Below are 25,561 nucleotides of genomic sequence, written 5' to 3'. Positions count from 1 at the left end.
TATATTCCTGAGGTGCAAGGCTGGGAGCTGGGGGGATTTGGCTGGTGCCTATCTCTGTGTGATTCATGAGTGGCTCTGGGAGCATTCATGCAATCTATCTGGGGGTAGGGCTCCATATGCAGTTCTGCTGAGTGATCACAGCACCTGGAGGGGTTGGCTACTGGTCGCTAGCAAGGCATTGTGAGGGACAGCCCAGGCTGGAGAGAATTCAGGGGACACAGCAGTCCCACAGTCCCAGGCTGCACCCCAGGGATCCCGTCACAGTGAGATTGCACGTGGAGATTGTCTTTAATGAGAAAATTCCAGTGAAAACATTAAAACAAGCTCATGAAAATCTCTTCATGAAATTGTAGCTAAACTTACCAACCAAACCAACAGTGAGTGTGACACACACAGCCCTAAAAATATACACGTTAAACAGTGAGGAGATCCCAAGCTGAGGTCACACAAACAATCCTGACACCTGCCTTGGTGCTAAGTTCATGCCCATGTTGAAGAACAGAAACACTCCCACTGAGCAGCACCTAAACAGAGCTCTCTGCCCTGAGAGCTGACACACCCTCTGCTTTACCCCTGTGGAGGACGCCTCCCCATTGCTCTTCTCCAACATCCTACCTTCCCTTTGGACAGGGCTAGGCTCTCCCATAATTAGAGCTGCTCACTACTTCCTGGATTGGGGAGATGCTCTCCCTCTGATGCTGGCCCCCCAATCTCCTCTCTGGGCTGTTGATGGGGCTTCCCCACCCAATGCCTCCTCCTACTCTCTGATCTTAAGTGGCTCTTCCCCCATGCTACATCCTCCTCTCTGTTCCGTGGCCTGGGAGTGGAGGATGCATTTAGGAAGCTTCCCTCTGTGGTTTAAAGCTGGTGCCTGCCTCCTCCACTTCCGCCTCATGAAAAGCTTCTTTGCTGTTTCTCTGCCACTGGGAGCAGACCCATCGAGGCTCAAGTGAAGACTGCAAACAAATGAGAAACTAATGAAGTGTCTCTCATTGCACAGAGTGAGGAACTGCGGTGACATCTCTGCTCAGTCTCAGGTGCCCAGGCACAGGTGCCAACTTTTCCCGGCGCTGGTGGGTGCTCGCACCCCCTGACACCGCCCCAACTCCACCCTTGCCCCGCCTCTGCCATGCCCCCATTCCAACCTCTTCCCCAAAGTCCCTGCCCCAACTCCACCCCCTCCATGCCCCATTGGACCCCTCCCCAAATCCCAGCCCCAGTCCCGCCTCCTCCCCTGAGCATGCAACGTTCCCCCTTCTCCCTCCTAACACTTGCCACTACTAAACAGCTGTTTTGCAGTGCAAGTGCTGGGAGCCAGGAGGAGAAACAGGATGCTCAAGGGAGGACACAGAGGCGGAGCGGAGGCAGAGATGAGCTGGGGCTGAGGGGTGGGGAGCTGCCGGTGGGTGCACAGCACCCACCAATTTTTCCCCATGGATGCTCCAGCCCCGGAGCACCCACGCAGTCAGCGCTTATGTGCCCAGGACAGAGGCAGGTCACTGGGATCCAGGACTGTCCCAGCCTAAACAGGTCTGCTGGGTGTGTGAAAAATGGTCTCAGCCTCCCCCAGGGCTGAGCTCTGCTCCTAATGCTCTGATTTTCTTTCTCTCTCTCTCTCTCTCTCTCAGTGAATGTGACTCTTGATCCAGACACGGCTCATCCTGAACTCGTCCTGTCTGAGGATGGGAAAAGTGTCAGATGGGGACACACACGGCAGGATCTGCGTGACAATCCTGAGAGATTTGACTCTGAGCTCTGTCTGCTGGGATGTGAGGGATTCACCTCGGGGAGACATTGCTGGGAGGTGGAGGTGAAAGTGCAGAATGGGGGACACTGGGCTGTGGGGGTGGCTAGAGAGTCTGTGAGGAGGAAGGGATGGATCCATCTTAACCCTAAGGAGGGGATCTGGGCTGTGGAGTGGTGTTGGGGTCAGTACCAGGCTCTCACATCCCCTGTGACCCCTCTGCCCATGTGCCGGGGCGCTGACAGGATCCGGGTGTGTCTGGACTGTGAACGGGGGCAGGTGACATTTTTTGATGCTGGTAATGAGGCCCCGATCTTCACTTTCCCGCTGGTCTCTCTCTCTGGGGAGAGAATCCTCCCCTGGCTGTGGGTGGGGGGATCCCCGCTCAGACTGTGTCCCTGAGACATGGGGTGAGGTGTGGGTAATATCCCACTGGGGACCCTGAAATCAGCCTCTCTATGCAGAGGTTTCCTAGTATCTTTGACTCTGGATGACTCCTGTCTTCCTACAGACTTTGTACCCTGCAGGCTCTGTGGAGTGTCTGGACTGTCAAACCATAGACAGCAGGGAGTGATGGAGGTAGAGAAGCCAACTTCATTGCCTCAAGGATTTTGTAGCTTGTTTGTCACTGTTCTGTATGGACCAGGATGACTCTGCCCATCCAGGCTCAGTGTCATTGATAAATGGGCAGGGGGATGGGTAAATAAGAATGAAAAAAATGGGCTTCTCTAGCTACTGTCATTCCACTCTCTGTGACCCTGGAGGACTCCGATCTACCCAGCCCCTGGCTCCTCATCTCTATGACCCCTGGAAGCTCCTCCTCCATCCCTCCCCGCAGCACCAGGGATGGGTGGGGGTGCAGGGTGAAGAACCCCTGGAGCTGCAGGAGGAGCAGAGAGGCCCTGAGGAGCAGATGGTGGGGGGCAGAATTAATAACCAGGCTGGGGTCAGGCAGATGTGAAGGTGGCAGGAACATAGAATTGATTCATCAGGATTTGGGGCACTGGAGAGAAGCTGGAAGCTCCGCAGCAGCAGGGAGCATTTTGTACAAATCTGTGTAATTGGATCTCACTGGGGTCTCCCAGCCAGAGTTCCTGCTTCAGGGGCCAAAGTCACCTTCCCCTGGAAAGCTGGGAGAGTTGGCACCACTGTAATTGTCAAAGCCCTGGGGGATGGGCAGGAAGTGAACAAAAACCACAAGGTAAACCAGGATACATTTATATAATATATTTTTTTAAACCTCATGTTTTGGGGGCCAATTTCATTCCCTTCGGTTGTGAATCATGATTTTTAATTTCTGGGGTTGGCAACCCTGCGAGAGCTAGTAGGACAAGGATAGCTGAACTACAGGGAACAGAAGAAATAAAAGAAACAAAATATACAGAGTCCTGGAGAAAAAGTGAAAAATAGATATGAAAACAATGAAAGAAAAACTCTCTGGGTAGGGGAAACAGCTAGAGGGGAAGGGATAAACACAGGGGAAAAAATGGAGAATATAATGGGGAATTATCTGTGACAGGGATCAGAGGAGAGTGGAAGAGACACAGAGAAATAAACAGGGCAAACAAGTACTAGAAAAAAATGGAGAGTAAAAATGAAAAGTATGGAAGAAAAGGGAATGCAAGCAGGACAGAGATAATTATAAAACATCACTGAAAGTGAGACTAACTTATTAATTTCATACGTTATTTCTTTCACTTTTTTTGCCATTTTAGTGCTATTAAAAAAACTATCCCCAAATCTGTGGGTATCTTTTCTATTGTTGTGGTTACTGAAGCTGCTTCTTAGCTCCTTTCACTCTGATGGGTATTTATGGTAAATAAAGCATGAAAGACAATTCTGATTTGTTCCTTTTCAATTTTTGAGCTGCAGTTGTTGGGGGCAGAGTCGTGGGATTTGCTTCTCTACTTGGTTGTGTCCCCCCAGCACCAACAGGGAACATACCTGCATGTCCCTATGATGGGAGCTGGGGTTTTACCATGATATGTTGTTATTCAGCCTGTGCGCTGTCTCTTGTGCTGTCTATTGCCAAGTAAATCAGGAATTCCTCAGCTGTGCTATGTAGAGAGGTGGCTGAACACATGGTGCTGATGCTCCTCTTTGTTTCCAGAGGTGCTGAATTTATTCAAAGGCGACTAGAGACACAAGAAATATGTTGTAACTGGCCACGAAGAATTCTGTGGGCTGGGGGGTGTTTGGGAGGGTTAACAGACACCTGGATTAGCTACACTGAGATGAAAGCATCACTTGCCTCATCTCCCCTAGGACTCTATAATAAGATCACTGCCCTGTGGACATGAGCTAAACAATAGCCTCTGAAGGGAGAAAAAGGAGACGCCCTATCCTCAGCCAGGGCTCTGACTTCGTTTTCTCTGAGCTTCTAATTTAAATGACTGTGGGTGGGATACATGAGGGAACTCATGCATTGCAATGTTGAGCATCACCTCACCTAATTTCTGGGTGCCTAGAAAATCACAAACGCCCTGTGATCCACAAAGCCTCACTTACGTACCTAGGCTCCCTATACGATGAACAGAGACAGGTAGGGGTACTCATTTTCTAAGTGGATGCTCCAACCGCTGAGTGATGGTACAGTCTGAGGGTGGGATTCTTCAGTCTCCCCCATTGCAGCTGGTTCACTGTGGGTAAATAATGGAGTGACTGGAGCTGGAGGACTGGCCTCAGAGGCTCCCACCTCCCTAACCACAGGACCCCAGAGTCATTCTCACTCTCTGGCCAGTGACTATGTAAGTGTTTATCTACAGTGGAACAGTCATTGGACCAGAATGAGGGAGAGAGCATGTCTGTGTCGTGCAGTGGTTGGGGGCACCCACCTAAGTGCGGTAAGACCCATGATCCAATCACTCTGTTCCCATCACTCTGTCATTATTTATCCAAAGTGGAACACCTTTAACGGGAGAGGCTGAAGGATCCCAACATCAGACTACCCATAGCTCAGTGGTTAATGTGCTCTTCTGAGCAATGGAAGAGACATGGTTGAAATACTTTCTCCCTCTTTGGCAGCGAGGTGGGATTGAACTGGGGTTCCCCACATTCGAGCTGAGTGCTTTAACCACTGGCTAGAAGTTGTAAATTGGGCACCACCACCACCTCCTCTGGACAGATGTTTGAAGGGGACCCACTCTGATAGGTGTGCTGGCAGGATCAGGCCCCACTTGCAAGATCGGCAGGTGAATGCCAATCTTCCCCAGGTCCATGAATCACTCTGTGGCTTAGGTGGGAGATAGGAACCTACATGCCTAGAATGGGGTAGCAGTGCGCATGGCCAGAGGCAGAAACATGGGTGCCAGGGAAACTTTCAGCCTGAAAATAGGCACTGAATCAATTTAGGAGCCTACAGGGCTTGGAAAGAGTTTTGTGGATCACAGTGGAACCAAAATTGGGACTTAGATGTCTAAGTAACTTTGTGCATGGAGGCCTAGGGCACGGCAGCAGGCTTCTGGGGATCATCTAGGCCTGGAGAAGCTAATTATGCAGGAAATAGCCAGCTCCTGCTACACAGCTGTAACTGTGTGTCAAAACAGAATGGGGTGATGTAGTAACATTGGGCCAGACTCACTGCCTGTGTAACTCAGCAAAGATTCACCGACTTCAAGGGGTCTAGGCCAGTTTACTCTAGCTGAGCATCTGGCCTGCCCCTGAGAAGGGATTTAAACAGAGGGCTCTAACCTTTCAGGCAAGTGCTCTAACCCCAAACTACGGGATATTCTGATGTTGTTCTCTCTCAATCTCTCTTGTTGAAGCCATTCTAACTTAATTAAATAACACCTGAGAATCACTGTATAGTCCAGAATCCAGTGGTGAGGGTGTTTTAAGGATACTGAAGCGGTGTCTACACTGTGAGTGCTACAGTAGCCATGACACGGTAGCGTAGACACTTCCTATAGTAACGGAAGGTGTTACTCCTTCACTCTAGGTAATCCACCTCCCTGAATGGCAGTAGCTAGGTTGACAGATACATTCTTATATCTAGCTGGGTACATCTATAGCAGGAGTTAGGTTAGCATATTCAGGTGTGAATTTTTCATGCCCCTGAACGATGTAGCTATGTTGATCTAAATTTTAAGTATAGACCAAGCCTCAAGTAAGCACTTTGCTCAGCATAACATAGCAGCAGAGTCAGGAATCAAACCAGGCGCTCTCACTTCACATACACTGCTCTATAGATATGCTGTGCTCAGTGCACTCTGTCACTGCTGAGAAGATTTACAGACAGGGTCAAATTTGTTCTCATTTACTGTGGTGTAAATCTGGAGCAAAGCCACTGAGGTTAGTCAACTTGTTTCACACTTGCACTGGTTTAGCTGAGAGCAGAATCTGGCCTGTAAAATACAGACAGGGAAAGTCTTTGCTGTACATAGATAAATACTGTGAGGATTTGGATTTAGTATAACTCCTATTCCATGCTGTATAGATACAGACTGGAGAGAGAAAAATGTAGTACAGACAGATGGATGAAAGAATAGAAAAATCCAAGTGTATTTAGGCTTCGGATAGCTACTGCATTGCCCTCCTGTTTGTACAGAACCTAACACACCATCAGAAAAATAACATTAAAAAATTGCTTAAAGGAGTGAGACCCCCATTCCCATGGCCTAAGGAAAGGCAGTGCCCTCCTTTCCCATAGCAAGCAATGCTGGATGGATTTCACATTTAAAAGGATGGGCTGCGGTTTTCAGGTGGATGTGCAGCACACACCTCCCCCCACTCCACCACGTGGCTATTCTCTGGGATGATCCCTTTTAGCCAAACACAAACAACCCAGCATGAACGGGGTCCTTTTACTGTTCCCTTGCAAAAATTCCCCTATTTCAACCAGGTGACCATGAATGATATCATTCTCCTGAGGATAACACAGACAGATAAAGAACGGATGTTGTTTGAATGCCAGCAAACATACACTGCAATGCTTTGTTCTGCAATGATTCCCGACTATGTGCTACTGGCCTGGTGTGGTAAAGTGTCCTAACATGGTGGATGGAATAAGGCTGCCCTCCCCAGAAACCTTTTGCAAAGGCTTTGGTTGTACATCCAGGAGAGCTTTATGGAGATGTCCCTGGAGGATTTCCACTCCATCCTCAGACACGTTAACAGACATTTCCAGTAGCTGTACTGGCCACGAATGCCAGGGCAAATTAATCATTAAACATGCTTGCTTTTAAACCATGTATACTATTTAAAAAGCTATACTCACCAGAGACCCCTTCTCCACCTGGCCGGTCTGGGAGGCAGACTTGGGTGGGTTTGGGGGTACTGGCTCCAGGTCCAGGGTGAGAAACAGTTCCTGGCTATCGGGAAAACTGGTTTCTCCGCTTGCTTACTGTGAGCTATATACAACCTCATCATCATCATCTTCCTCGTCCCCAAAACCTGCTTCCGTGTTGCCTCCCTTTCCATTGAAGGAGTCAAACAACACGGTTGGGGTAGTGGTGGCTAAACCCCCTAAAATGGCATGCAGCTCATCATAGAAGTGGCATGTTTGGGGCTCTGACCCATAGTGGCCGTTTGCCTCTCTGGCTTTCTGGGAGGCTTGCCTCAGCTCCTTAAGTTTCACACGGCACTGCTTCAGGTCCCTGTTATGGCCTCTGTCCTTCATGCCCTGGGAGATTTTCACTAATGTTTTGGCATTTTGAAAACTGGAACGTAGTTCTGATAGCATGGATTCCTCTCCCCATACAGCGATCAGATCCCGTGTCTTTTGCGATTCTGGGACTCCATCATGGTCACCTCTGCTGATGAGCTCTACATGGTCACCTCTGCTGATGAGCTCTGCACTCACCTGCAGCTCGCCAAGCTGGCCAAACAGGAAATGAAATTCAAAAGTTCGTGGGCCTTTTCCTGTCTACCTGGCCAGTGCATCTGAGTTTAGAGTGCTGTCCAGAGTGGTCACAATGGAGCACTCTGGGATAGCTCCCTGAGGCCAATACCGTCTAATTGCATCCACAGTACCCCAAGTTCAACCCGGCAAGGCCGATTTCAGCGCTAATCCCCTTGTTGGGGGTGGAGTAAGGAAATCAATTTTAAGAGCCCTTTAAGTCGAAAAAAAGGGCTTCGTCGTGTGGACGGGTGCAGGGTTAAATCAATTTAACGCTGCTAAATTCAACTTCAACTCCTAGTGTAGACCTGGGCTATGTAAAAAGAGCTTACAGTGTAGGGCCTTGATCCTACCAAGAGTCTACATTTCAATTATGTGAAAAGATCCAATGTGTGTAAAGCTACTTTGCACTGGAATCTTGGCGGGTTCTGGGTCTAGGTTAGGGGAAGTTGCAAGAGGACAATGAGGGAAACAAACTGGGGAGTGGAGGGGGAGTGGATGAGGTAACAGGAAATCTTTCCTACAGACAGTATTTCTGAAGATGGCTGTGAGGTTTAGTGGCTGTTGATTTGGCAGCTTTGAAATGCCTGAATTAAAGAGGAAATAGAATTGCAAGGGCCTCTTTGATTTTTATCAGGCCTCTTTAGAAAGATCTGAGTGCACGTATCCCTTTGTCATCATTAGACGAATATTATGTCAGTTAAAGTGGTGATACCATTGTAAATGTCACAGAATAAAATCTCACTTATCCTTTTATTCCCTCCAGACACTCTGCCATGTGAAATAGAGAACAGTGGGAGATCTCTGGCATCTTATATGAAGGATGAAATTTCAGGGGGTGTTTATATTTAGATTAAGAGAAAATTCCCATGAAAACATCTTTATTAAAGAAACATGAACAGACACTCAAGACACACTAATAATCAAAAACACTGCCAGTGACCAGCATCCAAACACTTTATCTCAGCCCATATAAGTCCCAGATTTTTATTAAAGATCTCTCTGTGTGTCTGTCCCTCTCTGTCTTTTTCTCTGTCATAATAAAACACTGTTATATCAGTAAAAATTTTCAAGGATATTTAAAGCTGAATCCAATAATCACCTCCACCAGCACTGGCTTGGTTTTGGCAGCTTTCTTACTATGGACATATTATGAGGCTGGGAGATCAAAGAATTCCCAAGCAAGTTTACCACAGAATGCTGCTGCATGGCCAGTGATCATGTGGCTGCCAAAAGCTTCCACAGTGTTATAAGATCACCATTGATGGGCTCCCTCCCACCCTCCTCCCCCAGACATTCCACCATCTGAACTGGAGAGAAAAAGGGGGAATTCGTCCGATCACACAGACCTGGTGAGACTCCAGGGGGAGATTTTCTTGATATTAAGAAAAATTTCCCATGGAAACATCGTAATGTACATGTAGCTAAAGTAACAAGTCAAACACAGCCCTCTAACAATAAACACGGCATGCACTGAAGAGATCCCAAGCTGTCACACAAACAATCCTGACACCAACCTCATTGCTTTTCTAGTTCATGCTCACAACAAGGAACAGAAACATTTTCACTGTCCAACATCCAGACACCCTTAACTCTGCCCTGGGGCTCTGTGGCGCTTTCACATGCCTGCTGTGTGTTAAATCCAGAGGAACAAGTGGAGTGAGGGAGCTTGCCCCATGATTCTTCTCCAGCATCCCCCCTTTCCCTTGGGCTCGGCCTTTCCCTTTGTGCTGCTTACTTTTTCATGGGATGTGGAATGGTTTTCTCTGCAGTGCTGCCTGGGCCACCCTTCTCTCTGGGCTGGGTAGGGGCTACTTCACATGCTGCCATCTCCTCCTTCTTACTCTTTGGTCTGGAGCGGCTCTTCCCCAATGCCATGTGTTCCCCTCTTCTCCCAGGACAAGGCACAGAGGCCAAGTGTGTGTGTGTGCCGGGGGGGGGGGGGGATGGGAACTCCCCAGGGGGTTAAATCTGTTTCCAGCCTCCTCTCAACTCCCCTGCCTGCAGCTTCAGTCTCTTTCCTCCATCTCTCTACTGATTTGTTTCTGGGAGTGAAACTGAGGAATCAGTCAGGTGTCCAGGAGCTCCCTGGGATCCAGGACTGTCCCAGCCAGAACAGGGTTGTTGGGGAGCGTGAGAAATGGTTCCTGCCTCCCCCAGGCAGGCCGCTAATGCTCTGATTCTCTCTCTTCCCAGCAAATGTGACTCTGGATCCAGACATGGCTCATCCCATCGTCGTTGTGTCTGAGGATCGGAAAAATGTGAGATGGGCAGACTCATTTCAGGACTTACCCGACAATCCAGGAGATTTGACGCACATCACTGTGTGCTGGGCTGTGAGGGGTTCACCTCATAGAGACATTACTGGGAGGTGGAGGTAGGGAATGGGGTATCCTGGGCTGTAAGCGTCCCCAGAGAGTCAGTGAGGATGAAGGGACAGAACAGCCCTAACCCTGCAGAAGGGATCTGGGCAGTGCAACAGTGTGGGGTCAGTTCTGGGGTCATCATAGATCATCTTACACAGCCTCTACCTCCCCTGTGGTCTGGCTCACTCAGTAACCTGTGTTCTTCTCCAGGCTTACCCAGAGCCGGGCTCGAGAGCTGTGTGTTAGAGAGAGTGGCTGAGAGACTGGGGGGCACAGAGAGGAGCAAACATTAGAATGTTTGTTTGTTTATTTCCCTGGGGGGCGGAATTCTAAATTATTATTGTTCTGAAATCTGAGAAACAGACTTTTAAATTCAATCTGCCCCCTTTCAATGGCTGTATTGTTGTAAACAGCATTCACCTGCAAGGGAATGGCTGACACTGGGGGAAGATGATTTGCAATAATGTGTCTAGTTCACCAATGTATCCACTCACAAAACGGTCCAATGGCTGTCACATTGTGTCTAGTTCAAAGAGCAGTCCAGGTCTCCTCAGCAGCATCTGGAATCTCCAACTCTCACTACAGCTGAATTTCCTCTTTCGGCTCCAGGGGGCCTCTCCCCAGATTCTCACAAGCCACCGCCTCTGTGCTGGAAAGGGCCAAGCCAGGGAAGAGGCCAAGCATTAGCTGAGTGAAGCATTGGAGACCAGGGGGTAGAATGAGGCAGCCAGTCTGCAAGGAGAGCCAGTGAATGCCGGTAGAAATACAGCATCATGACTAGTAGAGGTTTGAGCAGCCCAAGATCCAGGTCAAGATCTGGTCTGCTCTGGCCACCACTGAGAGCAGATCAGACAAGACCTACCTGAAGGGAAGGAGATAGTTCAGCCTCACTCACCCTGTGCCCAAGAACTGGGCCAGCACACAGCCACCCAGAGGAGTTCTTCCTCATTCTGGCTGTGGGACAAGGAGTTTAGTTCTTACATATGACATTGCCAGTAATGCCTCCATAACTTCCCTCAGCTGAACTCTGCACCTGCTGAGATGCTGGCCATTGTCTTGAATGATTGTGGTGGCAGGATTCTAAATTTCAAGTGCTTTGTTCTACATTTTATTTATTATCTATCTATCTCTGGTAAGATAGTCCTAGGCAGATCCTCAGCTGGTGTAAATTTTCATAGCTCCTAGTGCTGCTGAGATCTGTCCCACCAAGTTTCCAGTGCATTGAATGTCACCTCTTCCCCAACAGAACTACATAAACTAAGCCAAGCACAAGGGATAGAACTACGTAAGGAGGAGCTGTAACTTCAGAGAAAGGATTTTCCAGTGGTCAGGGGATGAGAATGAAACTAGTGACCCAGGTTATATTCTCTGTTCTGGAAGACTTTCTGTGTGGCCTCAGGCATTTGTCTGTACCTCAGCCTCCATCTGTGAAAAGGGGTGAGAATGTTTCCCTATTTCACATGGCTGGTATGAGCATAAATACATAGAAGATTTCTATATCACTCAGCTCTTACAATCCTGGAGGCCATTAAAGGACCTAAGGTAGCTAGAGGGGAAATGGACATCCAGAGCTACCTCCCCTGCTGCGCTCAGTTGAGGTCCAATCAGTTGCTCCAGTTACCCACCAGGACCCCGTCTCAAGCTCCTTCATCTGTTCTGCCTTAGCCCAGTATTTCAGACTGGGCTGCACCCCTGAGAAGGGAAACCAGAACCCCACCTCCCTCCCCAGCACAACACAACAATCAAATGGAGCAAACCAAACCAGGACAAATATTTTTCCTTAGGTTAAAATACAAAGTGGGAAAATTCATTATGAACAGAAACCATTCCTGCTTAATTGGCTTCCTTCAATTCCTACAGGGAAAGTGTCCTTCAGTGGCATGGGAGTGGGAGGGGAAAGGGTGTGGAGGGGGGCGGGGGGGAGTGATTGATGGTGAGAGGCAGGAAGTTCACAAAGAAAAAACTTCCCCAAATCATTTTTTCTCATGTTAGTTAAATATATGTATAAGATTGTCCTAAATCCTGTGATGTTGGTGGCATCTCATGGTGTGCCAAAGTCCATCCCTGGCATAGCCTGTGGGCAGTGCTGGGAGCGAGGGGTGGGGGGCAGGAATAGGAAGCATAGTATGGTGCTGTGAGGCCAGGCTGATGTGGGAGGGTCTCACTTCTAAATGGAAAATGCCCCCAACCAGGCTGGTGCCAGAGTCCTGGCTGGGCTGGGTCAGTTCTTTGTAAGTCTAGGCTGGCTGGACTCTTGCTCAGCAGCATCAGGCAGGCTGGCTCAGCTTGGCATAGGGCACTGGGATGGGCACGCTGGGGACGTGGTGCAGACACACCGAGCTCATACTGACATGGTGCTGAGGGGCAGATGTGTGGGCTGGACAGGAGGTAGAATTGCCAGGCTAGGGAGAGAAGCTGGAAGCTCTGGCTGCAGCAGCAGGGAACGTTTTGTAAATCCAGTCTGCTAGACACTAAAAATTAAGGACTAAACATACACACTGGATTTATGGCTCATTACAGCAAAGCTCAGCCAGGGCCATCCTTACCCATATGCTAACTATGCAGTTGCATAGGGCACTAGGAAATTTGGGGCACCAAATTGCCCCATATTTCCTGGTGCCCTACGCAGCTGCGTGCTGCTTCAGCGGCCAGCCTGATCCCCTGGCCAGCTGAGCCGGCCAGGAAAGCTGCCCCTGCCCCTGCTCCACCTCTTCCCCAAAGCCCCCACCCCTGCTCTGCCCCGCCTCTTCCCACCCCAGCCCTGCCCCCACTCCACCCCTTTCCCTGAACTACATGTCCCGGGGGACTGCAGCAGGGATCGGGCCCAACCCTGCACTCACTGGGCGGCGGGAAGTGGAGTGAGCTGACCTCAGCCCGCTCTGCTCTGCGGGCTCCCAGTCATGCTGCTGGTGAGTGCTGGGAGGCAGTTCCCACCTGCCTCCCAAGTGCCAAGTCTGGGAGCCAAGGGAGCAGAATGGAGTGCTGGGTCTGGGTCACTCCACTTCCCACCTCCCCGTGAGTGCTGGGTCGGGCCTGCCCTGCAATCACCGGACAGCAGGAAGTGGAGCGACCCGCCCCAGCCCACTCTGCTCCACCGGCTCGTCTGGGGGGCCATTTCCCTCCTGCCCCCCAAGTCTGCTCCTGTCCCCCCCACAGAGGCCTGGGGTCAGCCCCCCCAGGCAGGGGCTGCATAGGGCACCAAAATGTCTAGGGACAGCCCTAGCTGCAACCCCCTCTTTTTGTCCTATGACTGCAGAGGTGTTAACAAGCCACTCTACCTTGAATGGCCCCTTACAATATGGCCTAACTATTTATGCTAAACAATCTGTTCCATCTTGTATTTTGCTGTGGTGCTGGAAGTACCTTTCCCAGCCCTGAAGAAGAGATCAGTGTGGCTCGAAAGCTTGTCTCTCTCACCAACAGAAGTTGGTCCAATAAAAGAGGTTATCTCACCCACCTTGTCTGTCTAATAACTATATCAATACAGTCATGGCTTCCATGCTGTTTCAGGTCTTGTTCACCTGATAGCAAACCAGTACATGTACCTCTAAAAATATTGCACTGTGATTGTCTTGGTCTGACCCCATTAATTCACTGCCCACTTTTGAAGGAACAGCAAGAACATGGAGGATTGTGATTCAGTGATTCAATAATCTGTGGTGATGATTTAGACAGGCGAGCACCATGTCTGCTGACCAATCAGAACTTAGACTCAATGAATGCAGTTTGATCCAGGTTAGACGCCTACCTGAGAACAGAGATGGGTTGGGCTTTAACCTTTAGATCTTACAGCAATAAAGACACTGGCTTCACCATAAACTCCAGTTTGTAGTACAAAGGTTGCTTAGTTATTACTTAACTAATTAAAAGGGCATGAAATGAAAAATATAATAATGATTATTATGACACTATTTAGCAGTTCTCCCTTCAGCCAGATTGGGGCACTTGGAAATCCAGAGTCTGCTGCCATCAACACTAGCACCTGAGGAGAGCTTCTTTGAGAGAGTATCCTTATTCCCAAACCATAATGAGGGTGTGATAGGGACTGAAATCACTGGACCATTCCAGTTCCGTTTTTACTTTTGCTGCTCTCTCAATAAAGCCATGAAGAGAGAAACATTTCCCTTCAGTGTCCCGCAAAGGAGAAACACCATTCTGGCAGAAATATGGAAGCAGAGACTGGGATTCAGCTCTGTCTCTGTAATTTTTTATTAAGAATTAATTTTGCAGCCTTGTAACTGAAATAGTCCCTGACAATGTAGACTAATTGGAGGAGAATGGATGAGAATTTTAGAAAACCTTGGAACATCCGGAAGATCTCAAAACTTCAAAAGCTTAGTTCCAGGATTCATCAAGTAGGTTAGCTTCTGTCACTTGAATACCATCTCCATTGCTCTTTTGTATTTCCTAGTATTTATTCCTGTCCTTGGGTAAATTATTAACTGCAAAATGATCCAATAATCCTGGATAAATGTGTCTTAATCTGAATATAAACTTTGCTTTTGAACTATGTATTCAAAATGATATATGAGCTATTTTCCCTCGTTTCATTTCAATTTAACACCAGACTATTGTGGTTATTTTATTTAAGAATTTATATATTTGCTCTTATATTTTATTCAAGAAAACTGGACCTGATCCTGCTCTCAATGCAGTCAAAGGGAGATTTGCTATGAATTAACTTATTGTATATTTCTGTTTTGTAAAGTAGGTAACAAACTCATGCAAATCCAACTTTATAGGGCAGTATCTTTCTCTGTAGTCCCTGTTATTTAATAGCTCTGGTCGTGGAACTGAATCATTTTGCCTGTGATATGCTGAAAGAAAAGAAATGGGTAAAAAAAATCAAGAATCTCTCTCTCTCTCGCACACACACAAACACCCTTTCTCATTCCTTAAAACTTTTTTCTCCATCAATGGAATTACTACCAACTTTTACACTGAACTTTTTTTTTAGTGTAGATTTTGTAGGGATGGGACAAAATCAGACTCATAAAGGAAATACATTGCCAACTTTAATTGAACAGCTGTTCTAACTCCATAATATGAAAGAGTTATTCCTTTTTTATTTAATGTGTCCTCCTTAATGTCTGACTTTAATGATTTAATGTTAATCAGTGTTATGCTCACTATAATGAGTTTTTTCCCCTTGTTCTTCCTGTTGTCTAGATAGTCACAGTGAAGACGAAGATTCTCTCATTTTGCCACAGCTCCAGAGCCAGCTCCCCTCGGTCTAGTTTTATTATTTTCTTCCTTACTTTTTATGTTCACAAGATGGAATCAGGTAGGAATCCGCCATGTGGCTGCTGTTTCTTAGAGGATTTATTTAGGCCCTTGAAGTGTCTTAACAACATGTTTCACCCAAAGACAATGGAACTACTCCCAGTGTGTAAATGTAACCGCACGGCAATGCACGGCAAGATCAGCACCTTCAGTGTTTGCTCTGATTGTGTTGCTGCTGCTGGGTTATTTTATTTGCTCCTGGGACAGGGCCCAGGTCTGTGTCTTCATGCAAGTATTTTTAAAAGATTGTCAAGGATCCTCAAAGCATTGACTGGACACTTATTGAAGTTTAATAAAATAATAATAATAATAAATAATAAATTTACTTAGTAGGTTTCAATGTAAAAAAGATCAGAGCCGTAGTTTGAGACTCACATGTGCACAAAAACAAAAGAACCAGAATATACTGATGTCATGTGACTTTTTTTATTGATCCTGTTAGCTAATATATATACTTTAGATGTAGTATACACCATATTATTATGTGCACAGTAGTCCTTTAAGATACATTATATATATGTATGCATAAAGTATTGGGAAGCTAACTGCATGTATTATGCTCTTCCCACAATTCTGTTCATCAATGTCAAATATCCCACAAAATTTTGCAAAGCTGAAGTTAGCATTCAGAATAGAAAACAGGAAGCCAGTCAAAGCCAAGATACATGAATGTTGTGTCCTAGCACTGGTTGGGATGTACCTCTACACTCACCTGTTTTGGAATGTGGTGTTCAAAACAGAGATAAGGAAGGTACAGAACAGCAAGTTAAGGAACTGGTGGGTTGGATCTTAGGTGATGTATAAAGTGCTTTTTCACTTGTAAGCAGTATGATATAAATATAAGTGGGTTTGGGGGTATATTTTTGAAGCACACCTTCTGTGTAAGGTGAGCACACTGAAAGATAAGGCTTGCTTCCTGGAAGGAGAGTATATATGTCTCCTTTTCGTGGTGTACTGTTTTGTCTTTAGGCAATAAGTCTGTTAAGTTTGGTTATTTGGTCTCTTGATCATGTGAAGTATTGAACCATAATAGTCAAACAATTGGCTAGAGCAATAAGCCTGTATCTCAGGAGCACCTTGGTGAAAGAATATCAAATATGGCCCACAAACTCTTCCCTTATTCCTGTTGAGGTCAAGAAAATTTCATGGCAATGTCAGTAAGCATGTCAAATTGAGAGCACTTAGAAAAACGAGTTGTTCAATAGTAAGCTTGTCTCAACTATACACCTAGCATGTTGTTGTTGTCCTGGTGCATTTTCCAGCAAAGTTCACAGTGATTGGACCCCATGACCCTGTCACTGCCATCCTGGGTCAGGAAACTGTATTACCCTGTCACCTATCCCCCAGGATGAGCGCTGTAAACATGAAGGTGAGATGGTTCCTATCTCAGTTTTTATCCTTTGTGCACCTGTACCATGATGGGAAGGATCAGTATGAAAGGCAAATGCCAGAATATCAGGGAAGGACAAAACTTTTGAAAGCTGGACTCACAGATGGAAATGTTCCCTTGAGGATTCTCAATATCAGACACTCCGATGAAGGACAATACTGCCGTTTTGTTCAAGATGATACTTTTTATGAAGAAACTGTATTGGAACTGCGGGTAGCAGGTCAGTTCCTTGTGTCAATTTTATCTTTGTATGGGATGCAGGCTTTATTTTTTTTCTATTACTGTAATTTTGACTCTCTGCTTGTGAATTATTTTACAATAACACAGTGCTCTTTCCCAACATGTTATTAAAAACATTTTCAGGATGGTCAAGGCACTTTCTTGCCCAAAAGAAATTCTTGATTGACTTCAAAAGGGATCCTTAGTAAGGAGGGAAAGACCTTCTGGACACAGATGACCTTCCAATTGCTCTGCAGTCATTTCTAGGATGTTTGACTATGGTGGGACTGCTAGACTTTTATGGCTTGCTGATTGGTTCACTGTTAGTTGTTACTTAGGGGTGTAATCAAAATCAAATGTAGCCATCTTATTTGTTGAAACTGTATAATGGTGGTGATGGGGAGGAGAAATGACGTATTACCACTTTTAGACACGACTGAACATTTCTCCTCGGCTGCTTTGACACCATGACACCGAGTAGATTTTTTTTAAAATAGCTATTTCTATCCACTGCACGAATGATCAGATTTTGAGAAAGTTCAGATCCTATTCAGGTATATAAATGAAGTGGTCATGTCTCCAAAGGTGCTCGGCACTCAGTTGCTCCTGTGTTGATAGGACAATATTTCCCACTGACTCAGTGAAATTATTTTAAATTTTTTTTACATTTTGTGTGTCCATGAGTATTGAAATTTCAGACATTCCAGTATTCATTTATCCCTTCCACTGACTACCCACATGAATTAGTGCTTTCTAATGTGAATAAGGGATCCACAAACTGTCCCTCATCCCTTCTGCTTTATAAATTAATTCATGGAATTAACACCTTCATGAATTTTCCCCTTAGGTCTGTGCTCTGCTCCTCTCATCTCTGTTGAGGGTCACCAGGATGGAGGGATCCAGGTGGTTTGTCGATCAGCTCATTGGTACCCAGAGCCTGAGGTTCTGTGGAAAGACCTCAATGGGTAACATTTACCATCAGTCTCTGAAACAAAATCCCAAGGGGATAACAATCTTGTCAAAACAAAAACTGCTATGATTGTGAAAAAACATTCAAACCAAAACTTGTCCTGTTGCATCAGGAACACTGTTCTCAATCAAGAAAAGGAATCAGCTGTTTATATAGCAGGTCAGTTACCATCCAAATCCCACACTGAACTCACATCACTAGTACCCTCTGATCCCACTGAGATTTACCAAAGAAACTACACCATCTGCTCAAGAAACTCCCTGAAAAAGCACAAGAACAAATCCGCACAGACACACCCCTGGCTGACTTAGAACAATGCTGACTTTTATGGCTGACTTAGAACAATGCTTCCTCAGTTCCTCAGCTCTCGTCCCCTAATGCCCCTACTCTACTTGCACTACATTGATGACATCTTCATCATCTGGACTCATGGAAAAGAAGCCCTTGAGGAATTCCACCACAATTTCAACAATTTCCATCCCACCATCAGCCTCAGCCTGGACCAATCCACACAAGAGATCCACTTCCTGGACACTACGGTGCTAATAAGCGATGGTCACATAAACATTACCCTATACTGGAAACCTATTGACTGCTATACTTACCTACATGCCTCCAGCTTTCATCCAGACCACACCACACGATCCATTGTCTACAGCCAAGCTCTACGATACAACCACATTTGCTCCAACCCCTCAGACAGAGACAAACACCTACAAGATCTCTATCAAGCATTCTTACAACTACAATACCCACCTGCTGAAGTGAAGAAACAGACTGACAGAGCCAGAAGAGTACCCAGAAGTTACCTACTACAGGACAGGTCCAACAAAGAAAATAACAGAACGCCACTAGCCATCACCTTCAGCCCCCAACTAAAACCTCTCCAATGCATCATCAAGGATCTACAACCTATCCTGAAGGATGACCCATCACTCTCACAGATCTTGGGAGACAGGCCAGTTCTTGCTTACAGACAGACCCCCAATCTGAAGCAAATACTCACCAACAACCACACGCCACACAACAAAAACACTATTTCAGGAACCCATCCTTGCAACAAAGCCCATTGCCAACTGTGTCCACATATCTATTCAGGGGACACCACCATACGGCCTAATCACATCAGCCACACTATCAGAGTCTCGCTCACCTGCACATCTACCAATGTGATATATGCCATCATGTGCCAGCAAGGCCCCTCTGCCATGTACATCGGCCAAACCAGACAGTCTCTACGTAAAAGCTTTAAGATTCTACTTGATAAGTTTATGGAGGAGATGGTATGATGGGATAATGTGATTTTGGTAATTAATTGATCTTTAAATATTCAGGGTAAATAGGTCTAATCCCCTGAGATAGGATTTTAGATGGATGGGATCTGAGTTACACAGGAAAGAATTTTCTGTAATATCTGGCTGGTGAATCTTGCCCATATGCTCAGGGTTTAGATGATCGCCATATTTGGGGTCGGGAAGGAATTTTCCTCCAGGGCAGATTGGAAGAGGCCCTGGAGGTTTTTCGCCTTCCTCTGTAGCATGGGGCACGGGTCACTTGAGGGAGGATTCTCTGCTTCTTGAAGTCTTTAAACCGATTTGAGGACTTCAATAGCTCAGATATAGGTGAGGTTTTTCGTAGGAGTGGGTGGGTGAGATTCTGTGGCCTGCGTTGTGCAGGAGGTTGGACTAGATGATCAGAATGGTCCCTTCTGACCTTAGTATCTATGAAAAGAATAAATGGACACAAATCAGACGTCAAGAATTATAACATTCAAGAACCAGTCGAAGAACACTTCAGTCTCATTGGTCACTCGATTACAGACCTAAAAGTGGCAATTCTTCAATAAAAAAAGTTCAAAAACAGACTCCAATGGGAGACTGTTGAATTGGAATTAATTTGCAAACTGGATACAATTAACTTAGGCTTGAATAAAGACTGGAAGTGGATGTGTCATTACACAAAGTAAAACTATTTCCCCTTGTTTATTTCCCCTCCTACTGTTCTTGTAAACTGCTGGAAATGGCCCACCTTGATTATCACTACAAAAGGTTCCCCACCTCCCCTCCCCCGCTCTCCTGCTGGTAATATCTCACCTTTCCTGATCACTCTTGTTACATTCTATATGGTAACACCCATTGTTTCATGTTCTCTGTGTATATAAAATCCCCCCACTATATTTTCCACTGTATGCATCCGATGAAGTGAGCTGTAGCTCACGAAAGCTTATGCTCTAATAAATTTGTTAGTCTCTAAGGTGCCACAAGTCCTCCTTTTCTTTTTACTGATACAGACTAACATGGCTGCTACTCTGAAAACAAAACATAGGAAGAAAAGAACTGAAATGTCTGTGGTGAATATTTCATAATCCACATACAAACACAGAAGATGAGAGGCTGGTATCTTTACGGGGTGTCACAATTCAGGCAACTTGATTCCCTTAATTGTGAGTATTCAGATTCGTTTTGGATTTCATGTAAATTAATGTTAACTCTGACTCTCCTGATATTCTAGCATGTACACACACACACACAAACTTCCAACATTTTTTAGAGGAAACTTTCACTCAGTCAACTGACAGAGTATGTTCCTGCAATCTTAACTTCATCTTAATGATTTTTTTGAATGTGATAAATTTTGTACTGTGGCTTGTTTGTGAGCTTGTCAATTGGAGTCTGTTTTTGAAGTTTTTTTGTTGAAGAATTGCCACTTTTAGGTCTGTAATGAAGTGACCAAAGAGACTGAAGTGTTCTCCAACTGGATTTTGAATGTTGAGCTTGTCATTGAACCAACTCATTGTTCATTACCTGTGTGAAAAGTCACCTAAGTCATGTGATGTTGTTTCTACTGACTTTCAATGGGACTTGTGGTCCTTAAGTCACTTTGGTCCGGACCCATAAAGGGATTCATTTTACCCTTGTCTACACACAAAAGTTGCACTGATCAACTATTTAGTTAATCGATGCCACTTGCTTGGGTGAACACTCATATAAGTTTTTGATTTAAGGTTTAGTTCATTATTTAAATTGGTGCAACCCTCGTATGATTTCAACTCTTCTTGAAACAATTTAAGAATGACTCCATAACAGAGTTGCCCCAGTTTCACTAAATCAGTGCACAAACCATGTGCGGAGAAGGCCTCAGGCACATTGAAAAATTCCATCCTGGTTAGATGACTGAACCACTGTGAACATAAAAACAGCAAATTAAAATTAATTAGTTTGCTGCACAAGTGTTTGGAGGAATTGTGATTATGATTCTCCAAATATTTGGGGGTTACAGTGGCAATTATGTAGAAAGGGAAATGAATCAGGCACCCAAGTGTACATTTACACCTTGCCCACCTCGGGCTAGCGGCTTAACAGCCAGGCTCAATGTTTTAAAAATTAATGAACAAACTGCGTTAACTGGAGCTGTTGGTCCCCGCCTTCTGAGAATTTTAATGAGTTTATGTCATGGCTACATAAATGCTCATAGTTGTTAAAGGTGGTGGGAACTGACATGTTACAGGAACCAATTCTGGTATAAACCCTTTTGGGACCATTGAATTGTCATACTCTTGGTTTTGATTATGATGTTATGCAAATGGTTAAACGTTTGGCTCAAAAGCATTTTAAGCTATCCAGTGAATTAGCTGCACTTAAAGGAATTACAAGAATGCCAGGGGAAGGTCCGGCCAAGCTGGCTGACAGAATACAAACATATACTAGGTTAACAGTGTGGGTTACTAATCGTGAGGATTTGAAGCAACTTGTTTTGGAGGCGCTGCCTTGGAATGAATGGGTTGAAAAAGTAGAGATTGCAGTTAAACAGAAGGAAGGAATTCCTGCCCATGAGTTGCGAACACAGTTAGGACAGTGGAAAACAGAGGGTCCTCGATACTTTCTCCGTGGGTTGGAGAGGTCGTGGAATGAACAGAAGTCGAGGAATAAATAGAGAGAGTGACTGAGTATCGCTCTGAAACAGGAGAACTTAGACCTTAAAGGAGAGAAGGAGAAGCTGCGGGCACAGCTACATGCATGTATGATTGGCAAGGAGTCTCAAAAGGAGGAAGAAAAGGCAGTGATGAAGGTGGCTAAGGCAACTGTCTTGGCATGTGGATTGAATGACCCGATAGCTACTAATTCAGTAGCATAGGACAGCCCCCCTGCAACTCAGAATGAATTTTTCGGCAACCCATGACAATAGATGTCTGAGGATGCCCCCTCTTAAGCATCAGAGTTGGAGATGGGCTTGTAGATTTTCTAACGGACACAGGGGCTGGAATTCCTATAGTAAAAGATGAATTTAATGTATATGCAGTGGTGGATTCTGTACAGATCCAGGGCATATCAGGAACAAAACAAACACATGATGTCAAAACCCTCTCTCTCCAGTTTGGTGTACATACTCATAGACTCATACATACCATTCAGGAGAAGTGTGCTACTGCAGGGAGAGAAAATCTAATTGGAGCAGAAACTATCAAACAATTGGGATTAATCCTAGACTTCCCAAATATGTGTATCAGACAAACACTCACTGTAGCACAAGGTATAAATGACGCTAACCTGATTCCCATGGGACTTGCTACTCAGATGGTGAAAGCAATAAAGCCTAAATGGCCACCTCCTGTGCCAGAAGGCGGGAAGGTTGGTGGGCTGAGATTCAAACTGTGTGGGCAGCAGACTCCCTAGATACAGGAAAAATGCAAATCTCCGTTACATTAGAAGGAGACATACCCCCATACATAAAACAATACCTGATACCTCAGGAAGCAAAAGAATCTTTAAGGTAAGTTATAGAAGAACTGGAAAAACTAAAATTAATTAGAAGGTGTTCAGTGCCTAATGAGGCACAAATCTGGCCAGTTAAAAAACCTGATGGAACATGGACATTAACTATTGACTATCGGGGGTTAAACAAACTGCCAAATGGGGAGCACCAGTAGTGGCTGCTTACCCAGAATAGTTGGAGGTAGTAACCCCTGACAGGAAGTGGTTCTCAGTACTTGATGTGGCAAATGGCTTTTGGAGTTTACCTTTAAACCCAGAGTCTCAATACAGAACATCTTTTGTATTCCAGGGTATGCAATACAGCTGGAATGTTTTGCCTGTGGGGTACTGTGACATCCCCACAATGTTTCATACTGTTGTGAGAAATATGCTAGAAAAGGAGGGGCTGTTAGAAATGGGGAGAATAGTTCAGTATGTAGATGATATTTTAATAGTCAGTAAAACAGCAGGAACATGAAGCATTAATGTGGCTGTTGCTGACTAGCTGCCAACCGTAGGGCTTGAAACTTAACCTTTAAATCCCAGATTAAACAGAGAGAAGTGCAATATCTTGGAATTCAACTCAGTACAGGGGGAAGGTCTGTGCATAAGGAAAGGGTGAAATGTATTGTTAACCTCCCTATGCTGGTAGATACTAAATCTTTGCAATCTTTTTTAGGGCTCACTAATTTCTGCAGAGAGTTTATGGTTGCGTACGCAGAGAAGGCAGGTTCTCAGTATGAGGTACTTAAAAGAACACAGTAGACCTGGACAGAGGAGCAACTAATGCATGGGAGAGCCTGAAAAAAGAGTTAGTGGAGGCACCTATCTTGTCCGCCCCTAACAACGAATTCCCCTTTTGTATTGCACCCTAGTGTTAAGAATTTCTGTATTGTTAGTATGGTTACACAGGATACTGGTGCTGGGGAGAGACCCATTGCTTATTACAGCAGAGCATTAAAAGGTCCAGAAAACAAACTGGGAATTTGTGAGCAAACTGCTCTCACTGCCTACTGGACACAACAAAAAGCACAGGCAATTATCGGAGCAGGCAAGGTGACTGTAAAGAGTCACCATGCACTGGGAAAATTACTCAGTCAAGAAAATCTGCCTAAAGGACATGTGAGAATAGATAAGACCATTCAATGGGTCTTTGCTCTAATGTCCGAGTATCTTCAATTAGTCCCACTAAAAGAATCTTAAATATCTGTATGGGAATGACTATAAACAGTCAAGAACATGTCTGTGAACCCCAACGGGAATCTAAAGTGCATCCTGTCTTTAAAGCAACCACAATTGAACAGGTGATTGGAAAAACTATTTGGTTTGTGGATGGTAGCTTGTATTACACCGAAGGAAAACGAGTCACAGGCTTTGCAGGGGTTTGTTTAACTGAAAACCTGCAAAGAGTTAACTTCTTCCAGTACAAATTGAGCAAAGGGGGAACACAGTTTGCAGAAGTGTCAGCGGTCTTAGAAGTTTTAGCTAGAACAAAGGACAAGCAAACAGAGCTAATAATAGGAATGGATTCAGATTATGGTTTCAAGGGAACCACCATCTACCTGCCATGGTGGAATAGTGTAGGTTTTACAGGAACTGACAAATCTGAAATTAAACACAAGACCTTATGGCAGCATATAGAGCAATTGGCAGGGCGGTATCAGAGGATCTGGATGGTTAAAATAAAAGCCCATAAGAGAACAGGTCCATTGAAAAAGGGAAATGAACTAGCAGATAAACCGGCTAAGGAAGCAGCCCTCACTGGAACACTGTGGGAGTCTAAACCCGTGGCAGTAACAAAGCATAGGCAAAGCAAAAACAGGTTGAGGGAAACAACCCGAAAGAGCTTCAGTTTTTACAGGACCTGCAGGCAAAAGATGACTCAATACAGAAATGGATAACAGAATGCCCTTCACAGTGGCAGAGTGTCGCATTGAGAAAAGAGGGAGACCTAATTCTGGCAAAACCAGAAAATGAATGGGTCCTGGTAATCCCTCAGCAGACGCAGTACCTCCTTTTAGGATGGGTGCACGGTTCAATTGTGGGAGGTCACCCAAAAAAGGAAGAGACATTGGAAAAACAAACTGGGATGGTGCCTGGAATGAAAGAGGATTTAAACCTGCATAGTCATAGTTGTTTAACGTGTGCTAAGCAAGACCCTGCTAGAAGGAAAAGACGTGGAGAGTTAATGCACCAAGCGGTAAAAGGCCCCCTCCAATGTTTACAGGTTGATTTTGTGGGACCCTTGCCTACTACTCCTAGGGGAAACAGATTTTTGTTTGTAATTGTGGATAGTTTTGACAAATGGGTAGAAGCATTCTCTCCTAGAAAAAAAAACAGCTTGGCCTCTGCAAAAATGTTAATAACAAAATTTTTTCCTAGATGGGGTTTGCCACACAGCATTGATTCTGACAATGGTCCCGCATTTATTGGACAGATGTACCAAAGTATGGGTACCTAGGCAGGTACTCCCCTACCGTTACACATCCCCTACCACCCTCAAACTGGGGAACAGGTGGAAAGGATGAATAAATCTCTTAAAACTCTTAACTGTCTAAAGTGTGTAATGAACAGGGGACAAATTGGGATCTGGTACTTCCATGGGTTCTAATGAGGATTCGAAGCCGTCCTATGAAATACTTTTTGGGAGACCTGCGCCCGGCTGGGAAAACATGCTATCTCCCCCCGGCTGGGAAACGAGTACAGCACTGGCAGCCCCCACCTGGATGCGCAGCTTTAAATCGTGGCTGGGCACCGCTCAGGGAGCAGCTGCAGCACAGCAAAACATGAATCAGGTGTTTGATGAAAACAATGATGTCACACCCACAAGGGCAAACTGGAAACCACCTTATGGTTACAATTGAACCGACTCCAAAGAAAAAATTTCCTAAAGGTGAATGGTCAGGTCCTTGGCCCATTTTAGATAAATTAGGGCCCTCTCTGTACGTGGCTGAGATAAAGGACCAGCCTCAGTGGAAACATGCCATGCAATTAAAGGAATA

At 45.5% G+C, this 25,561-nt stretch overlaps 3 protein-coding genes and 1 long non-coding RNA gene across 4 annotated transcripts in view; 3 read left to right on the top strand and 1 right to left on the bottom strand.

The window, feature by feature from the left end:
* Nucleotides 1–25,561, top strand: part of LOC119842761 (zinc finger protein 436-like) — a 380,355-nt gene that overhangs the window by 75,292 nt on the left and 279,502 nt on the right. The gene's annotated exons all lie outside the window — the stretch shown is intronic.
* LOC119842757 (zinc finger protein RFP-like) overlaps nt 1–25,561 on the top strand; it is a 123,752-nt gene that overhangs the window by 45,287 nt on the left and 52,904 nt on the right. The window lies entirely within an intron of this gene.
* On the bottom strand, nt 1,634–9,927 carry LOC122456658. Its single transcript, XR_006275647.1, has 3 exons — nt 9,899–9,927; nt 6,967–6,971; nt 1,634–1,746 (listed from the first exon to the last, which is right to left on the bottom strand). It is a non-coding gene; the product is annotated as an uncharacterized LOC122456658 (long non-coding RNA).
* On the top strand, nt 15,116–17,949 carry LOC122456625 (butyrophilin subfamily 3 member A2-like). The gene is made up of 3 exons (XM_043497148.1): nt 15,116–15,230; nt 16,492–16,839; nt 17,686–17,949. The coding sequence occupies exons 1-3, from the start codon at nt 15,221–15,223 to the stop codon at nt 17,805–17,807; spliced, it is 480 nt and encodes a 159-aa protein (XP_043353083.1). The 5' UTR covers nt 15,116–15,220; the 3' UTR covers nt 17,808–17,949.

This window comes from Dermochelys coriacea, chromosome 14, assembly GCF_009764565.3.
Source record: "Dermochelys coriacea isolate rDerCor1 chromosome 14, rDerCor1.pri.v4, whole genome shotgun sequence".
NCBI classification, from domain to species: domain Eukaryota; kingdom Metazoa; phylum Chordata; order Testudines; family Dermochelyidae; genus Dermochelys; species Dermochelys coriacea.
The sequence above is the reverse complement of the archived record's forward strand: the minus strand, read 5'-3'. Positions and strand labels throughout refer to the sequence as shown.